The sequence below is a fragment of the Necator americanus genome, chromosome V, assembly GCF_031761385.1.
Source record: "Necator americanus strain Aroian chromosome V, whole genome shotgun sequence".
In the NCBI taxonomy this organism is placed as follows: Eukaryota; Metazoa; Nematoda; class Chromadorea; order Rhabditida; family Ancylostomatidae; genus Necator; species Necator americanus.
Genome location: NC_087375.1, coordinates 6,803,409 through 6,810,800, shown reverse-complemented (window position 1 = coordinate 6,810,800; position 7,392 = coordinate 6,803,409). Strand labels below are relative to the sequence as shown.

The 7,392-nt window shown below is 43.5% G+C and overlaps 2 protein-coding genes across 2 annotated transcripts; one reads left to right on the top strand and one right to left on the bottom strand.

Annotated features, from left to right (window-relative positions):
• Nucleotides 1–467: 467 nt before the first annotated feature.
• Nucleotides 468–989, bottom strand: RB195_013148 (uncharacterized protein; the record flags this gene model as incomplete). Its single annotated transcript, XM_064202835.1, has 1 exon — nt 468–989. One exon carries the CDS (start codon nt 987–989, stop codon nt 468–470), a length of 522 nt encoding a protein of 173 aa, XP_064058716.1.
• A 1,566-nt stretch (nt 990–2,555) lies between these two features.
• On the top strand, nt 2,556–6,804 carry RB195_013147 (uncharacterized protein; the record flags this gene model as incomplete). Its single annotated transcript, XM_013440786.2, has 7 exons — nt 2,556–2,591; nt 3,715–3,851; nt 4,415–4,578; nt 4,648–4,777; nt 6,054–6,175; nt 6,361–6,466; nt 6,624–6,804. 7 exons carry the CDS (start codon nt 2,556–2,558, stop codon nt 6,802–6,804), a joined length of 876 nt encoding a protein of 291 aa, XP_013296240.2.
• Nucleotides 6,805–7,392: the final 588 nt, after the last annotated feature.

Here is a 7,392-nt window from a genome sequence, read left to right as displayed (position 1 = left end):
AGAAGCCGAGAGATTCGCCGCTGGACGTCGTAGGTCGCAAACGTCTGCCAATACTCGTAATCTAAAACGAATAAATTCACGTTGCGCAATCTTCGTTTTTCGGACCTGCCACGCCAATTTTTAAGGGTCAACTCGAACTTTTTGGAACTATGTGCTCAAGCTGAGAAGAATAGGGCGATGGCCGAAGTTGAATATGACTCCCCAAACAGCCCTAGATAATCAAACCTTGATTGATGCTATCTTCTACTTAGGCGTGACGGGGTGGACCGCTGCCTTGTGCGATAATCGCTTCGATGATTCTTTCTGAAAGTTAGATAAACGAGTTCCTTTCAAACTGGTTACATATCCCTCACCTGAAAATACCAGTCCAGCCACAAAGTGTTGCTGCACATTGTTGTTCAGGTCCAGTCTTCATATTCTTTTCGACTACAATAATGGCGACGATACAATGCTTTGACATACGTGACTTAATCGGCGATGCCATGATGAATGATGCCATCGCCTGACACGATTACCCGCATCTTCACCGGGGTGTGGTGTCCTTGAACATAGCTCTGTCCAACCTTCTCGATCTTCTGCGAGAGCTGGCACCGAATCAACCCATCCATCGCTATTCCATATCCTGCGAATCTTAGATTTCGCTTGAACTGCCTATCCACGCCGAGAGTCCTCAGGTCCTCTTTCAACAACTCAGTCCACAACTTCCGTTTTTTGCCATTTGGCCTCTTCCGGCTTGAACCCGACAAACTCCCTAGTACTCGTTGAATAAGGCGATCTGCTGGTCCCTTTAATATGTGACCAAGGAAGCGAAGACGGTTTACTGTAGCCACTTTCGATGGCGGTGCAAGATGTTGATATCTTCCACGTGTCATCCGCTGGTATACCACATCAATTTCTGCGTAAAGATCTTCATTGTGTCGTACTCTAGGCCAAAAGTAGCCAGGTAGATGTCTAAGCAGCTTCCTTTCTGTGCAATCAAGACTCTCCATCGCGGCTTGACTTCGCTACTAATGGTGGTCGATCACAGGCGTTCCGTTAAGGAGTTAAATGCAGAAATGGCCTCAGCGTATCTTTGCTGAATATCTTTCTCGCAGCTGCCGTTGTTCTTCATACAGCCTTAGTAACAGAAATCATTGACGAGTTCGATCGGTTGTCCGTCCTCCCTAATTTTCAAAGAGACCCACATCTGATTGCATTTATCAGTGCGTAGACGTAGTCCATGAGATGCAGCCAGCTTCAATACAAGGTTGGCTTTGAAGTTTCATACTGGTTTCTAATATAACAACATTGTCGGCGTACTCGACATCACTCAAGGATCACCATGACGATACAATAATAAGAAAATATCGCTCAGATACCGCAGCAATCTGGACAGTGCCGCTTACTGCAGTTCAGTCGATGTTTTACATCATCTCTGTGTGACGAGACGGATAAAAAACAAAGGATAAAGTGCCTGGCGTTAATCAATCCGCTTGGGATGTGCCACCACGTTCACTTCAATTCAGAATCGTTTGAGGTCTACGAACGTGTAACTAACCTATACAATGACTTGCGGGGCTAGCCGATGTGTCAGCTCAGTGTTTTTATCCTCTCAGACAATTCTGGTGCCAATTTATCGACCGCGGGAGGATGATAGGCTCGGTAAGCACTAAAGCGGATTCGAACCTCCGATCGTGTAGACAGCGAAACCTCTCCCCGACTGTGTCATCTCCTCACCGCACTTGTTTTCTTCTTTATTTTTTTTCATACTACGATGTAAATCAATCAACAATATAATTGTCATTAGTCACTTCAGTTAGTTACAGTCAATTGTTTGTCACTACACTGCCTCACCTAATAGGCAGGTCAGCGATCCCCTTTTCCCAGAAATGAGGAGCCTGGTTAATCTCATCGAACTTGGTGAAGGTATTCTCAGCCAAAGAAGCCTTAAGGTGGCGGAATAATTGATAATTGGAAGTGGCTATGTCAGGAGAATAAGGTGACGGGGTACTGTGTCCCAGCTCAGGTCTTCGATTTTTTGATGGGTCTTCTTAGTTACACGGAGACGATGTTATCATGAAGATGATGCATCGCAACTCGGGCGCTTTTCTCGAAGAGCTTTCGCGAGTTTCCGGAGCTGAGTGGCTTAAATGGCAGCAGTAACCGTGTGTCCGTAGTTCTTGTGCAGCAGCTTGCAGTAGAGTATTCCCCCCGAGACCCAGAGTGAGCAGAGAAACCTTTTTGAGGTGCATGTAGGATTGTCTCCTCTTGCGAAGCGAGCGAATCAGCGGTGGATTGTTCTAGAGGTAGTGGTGTCTTCTCAATGCGCTGTTGATGTTGTGGGTTGCAGTCGTCGTTCCACTTATGCGGCACCATTCAGATGACGGGTCGAAGCTGCTCTCGTGAAATTGGTGTCGTGCTTAAAGTTGCTGTGCTTAAAGTTAAGTGCGTGCCTGGCTACATATGTGCCTTTTGCAGAGAATCTTCGAGAGTGTTATACAAATGTATTGTAGTTCTATGTGTTTATATGGTTCACTTTTAAGATATCAATCATGTCTCAGTAGTGGGAACTGCCAATGGGTTCTCTACGCTGGGCTGTCTCTCTAGCAGAGGTAAATACCTTTTTTTCTAATTTTCATTCATCTTCAACTAAGCTCCATATGTCCCTCATTACGTAGATGCCCGAGAGTCTTAGATTAGAGGCAAAGTATTACGGAGTTGACAATGTTAGTATCCCTTTACGAACAGATTGCCTTAAAGGCATCACCCCACGAATCTGGGATGGTATGGAGTTCGTATAAGCATTGCCCACCTGAAACCAGAACCACCCCAGATTCGTTTCGATTCTTTAAAGTTCAAGAATATGAGCGCAGTCAAGCTGAATTCTCTTTAATCACCCAGAAAAAGGGTGTGAGAAACGGTGTTGTCGCATCTCTCCAATCCTCCCACAAGACACGTGCCACTAGCGTATGCGCCCCCTCTGCTAGCGGGCGGACAATCAGTGGGAAAATTGCCATGTTTTTACCGCTCGCTGGCAGACTTGATCTGCAGTCGCAAGCACGTTATTAGATGTAACGTAGGGGGATCCGGTGCTACGGGGCCATTTCGCACACCGTTCTCCTGGATTATTAAGGGGAATTGTGTCTCTCAAACCCGTGAATTACACCCCTAGCTTTGGTGAGAGATCTCAATACGGTACACGGTTTCGTGGTATGGTGTCTTTAACTTTGTTATTTCGTTATAGTATTCAGTATGCAGCTAATTCAGTCTTCCTTGAAAAGATGGAAACCTTTCACTAATCTCTCTCTAAATTGCTTCTCGCAAACACATCACACAGCTCAATTCTCCTCTTTTGGGTGGTCGGGTCTTCGTGCTGCTGCATTTGTGAGGAATTGTGACGAGGAACTTTTATGAGCGAGTAAGGTACACATAAATTGCGGCAAAACGAGAAACGCAACAAAACAATGTGCTCCTACTACTCCTTTCAAACGTTTAACTTTCTCAGAAGTTGAGGTAGTTGATGTTTTTATGCGGCCTGATTGTGTCACTCCGCAGAAAGGCGGTTTGACCTTTTAGTATGTACGTATAGTCGGGTTGAAACGACATGATGTACGATGCAGCCGCATAAGCGGACCATCACGAACTGAAGTACTGAACGGTGGTAGCAGGAGTCCTGTCATTTTGACTCTACTATATTTCGCTCTTTGAGATTCGTCTAACACTCTCTTTATTTAGTGTGAGGCGTGCACATCATTCGAATCGTTGTTTCGCCGAGCTCTACAATGTCTTCCAAGCGAAGACGTTGAAAAACAACGGAGATTTCGGTTTCGTGACGACAGTCTAGCATGTGTGGTAGGGCGACTATTAATAAGGTGACGATCTTACTTGTTCGAGAAATTTCGGGGAACCTCTAAATGTAATCTATTATCTTCTTTGAATTTAGCACTTCTGGAGAAGCATTACAGAAGCACTCTGAAATTTGTTGAAAGATCCTGGAAAATCATAAGCGTATCGTTCAGAATTGGTTTATTATTTGCTCGGAAAGGATAATTTTTTAAAGGAAGATCATCTGGCTAACGAATATGTGCCAATATTTTACAAACTTCTTTTCTTTCGATGATTGCTTCGACAATTCCGAGAAAGTTTCTGTAATCCTCTTTTTTTTTGGGAGGAGGGGTTTACGAGAGTATTTCCTTCATTGTCCAAGAAACAGTATTTTTGTGTCGCTTCTCTCCATTTTCATAAGATCCAGATGAATCTAGAACAATTTACTTTGTATTTGATGCGCCTGAGTGTCTTTTTTCTTCCTCTTATGAACCACAATAATATATGTAAGTATGGTACAGCACTAGCATAGTAATCAATACGCTACACACATTTAGGTCATTAATGTCAATAGACAGTTCATTAATTGTGTGGTAACAAAGCAGTTTAGGCAAGCAGTACGAACCGTGTGTTCACTGCCTTGGCATGTCATCGAAATTGCTAGATCGGAACGTGGTAAACCATATCTGACGAACTCAAATGCGCGCCTAAATTTCAACGTTTCCCACCAAGGTGATCTCGTCGTCTTTGCCAGTAGTCAAAGTGAAGAAATTGGTGAGAGCTGTCTGTAAATTTCTTCCGTTCTACAACATTGTGTTCATCTGATATTTGTTGTACGTTTAGGAGTTGATGTCATGCGTGTGACAGATGACTGTCGAGCTCGTTCCGCTCAGGAACATATAGAACATATGTCTTCATTGTTTACCGAAGGGGAGTTGCAAATGATGCGGAGTGCAGTCTCGGAAAGAGAGAAGTGAGTTATTTGGACGTGTCGCAGCGATGGAATCATTGCACTACACCGTTTCACGTTACTGCACTGCACTGGGTTTCAGGTTGCCCTGACCCGAATATTAACAAGAACATTGAGAGTTCTTTTGTCAGTAGGAACATTTCTGAAGGAGAAATTTAGCGTTGTTTTAAATAACAGTTCTTGATCTATTTACGAAATAACATACTTCATACTTTATGTCTCTACTCATCACTTGAGGCGAACGAAGCAACACCCAAATCCCAGCGTGTGTAAATATCCGGGACCTATATTTGGGCCAAAACGATACGGAGCTCGGTGCATGATGGTGCTTGATGCATTTCCGGATTCTCTCGAAACGGCGCGGTGCAGGCAACAGTTGGAACCAAGTGGGAACCGTCGCAAACTGCAGCGATGGATGGTCACAGCAAGGGTTTCACCACGCTCCTAGCCGCTACGCCCCACCGTAGCGCCTCGAGCCACGTACCCTATCGCGTACGTGCTTCATGTCGTTTTGACCCTGCTATAGATTCACTTCTTTTTGACTCCACCATACCATGCGCTGCTTACTTTTGCTAGAAATCCTAAAAACGTTCATGAAGTCCTTCAGATGATTCAAATGTTTTTTTTTTAAATGTCGAGTGCGAAAGTCTTATGTGGTGGCTTCAGTAATGTTTCTAACATGCCTCACTCTGTGACTCAATATATATCAATATAGGTGAATAAATGTCATATGGTATAGTCGGCTCAAAACAACCTGAAGCTTAGTGCGGTTGCTCAAGCGGATATGTGGTGAGTCGAAGCAGCTAGGATCGAGACAAAGCTGTCCGTAGAGTTCAGAGCCGCACTGGAGCGCGATTTGGCAGCTTTGCGCTTTTGGTGGTTATTGACTATTCAAAAGAGTCGCTCAATAATCACCAAAACCGCAGAGCGCGCCCCGCGCAGCTCTGAACTCTGCGGGGCAGCCTAGGATCCTCGTTAGCACCGCTCATCGCTGCAGTCCTAGTGGACTGAGCGATGCTCCTACACGATTTCAACTGCTAGCTCTACCATAGCGCTTGCAACGCAACAGCGTACGCAACTGAACTGATCTTCAGGTCGTTTTGACTCGACTATATTCCATTTCTCTGATGGTGTACTCTGTAGTGCAGCTGCAGCAGAGGACATGCAAAAGGGGGAATCAACATAGTTCTGTTCGGCATTCGAGAAATTTTATATAGAGAATCCTTGAATGTAGCGCATCTGCAATTGAGGAGTAAAGGTTTCAAGTTAGAATTTCTAGGTGGACCGCTTTCTACCGTATCTGGTGTCTCAAGGAGTCAGTGTTGAAAGCGACTGGTACTGGTTTGGTGAAAGACCTACGGATGCTTGATTTTCATACAACAAACGAAAAACATACTCCTGGTGAGCAAATGTAGACTTTGTTTTTCTAAATGACCAGACAATCAAAATCTCAACAAATCAAAATTAAAGCTAAAATCTTACAATTGAGATATTTCAACAATTACAATCCATATTCTTTGATTTTTGGAAAACTCTTTAGAGCGTCTCCATCTTCTTTCGAAATTCTACTATTACAAACCCTCCAGGTTGCTTCATTACGTCAACGACGTGGTCGGAGAATGGTGTCCCGCGAGACAATTGGTTATTTGAGGAGAGCTTTGTAAACGAAAATCACTGTGTGGCTGTCGGAAGGTACGTTTAGTATTCACTTCTACCATCTGCATACTGCTTAGACAACAAGTCATTTGTGCTGTTAGTAAACTAAGAAATTCACGCTAAGAATAGTCCCTAGTTCATTCATTCTCGTTCCACCTTTAACAGGGGTCTGCATATATCGGAATTGTTTCAGGATTCTATCAGAGAGCAAAAAAATTACATTAAAAAGAGAACAACTACAATTGAAGAAGAAGTTTTTCTCGTTTGTTCCCTTTGAACGATTACTCGACGGAAGTTCCGTTGTAAATCCAATAGAGGACGGTGGAGCTGCAGAATTTGCGGAATTCATTGCGAAATCCGCGAAAACTTGGTAATTCGTGGAATATTTGATAGAAACTTGTTGGTGATTCGTTTGATATTTATTCTGACAGTTGATGTCACTTACGTTTACTATTTGCATATTCAGATTACGTTTAAATCTTATTTGCTTAATTCATTTTTAGGTTTTTCAATTTCTATCCACGTCTTTCTTACAAAGAATTGTTATAACCATAAATTCATCTTAATTCACTTATGTCATGCTGCTTATTTTTCAAGTTACTTTATTTTGATTCTTATTGTGTGGCTTCCCACATTAGTGTAACTGTGTATGTAACTGTATATAATCCTTGTTATTGTTGTTGTTAACGTCTTTTTAGCAGCACATTTGATAGTGGCCAAATTCTTTTCGAAATTTAAAATAGTGGGTTCTTCAGAGATTTTACATTTCCTACTAAACAAGGGAACTGTCTCAATCGTCTAAGCACAGTATACGTACGCGTGGTTACGCGTATAGTCGGGTCAGAACGACCTGAATCTCGGCGCAGTTCCGTATGCGGGTGCGTTCGAAGCGACGCGGTGAGACGATCGGTTGGAGTCGAGAGGGGACCATCGCTAGCTCAACTCAGTTTGGAGCGGTGAAT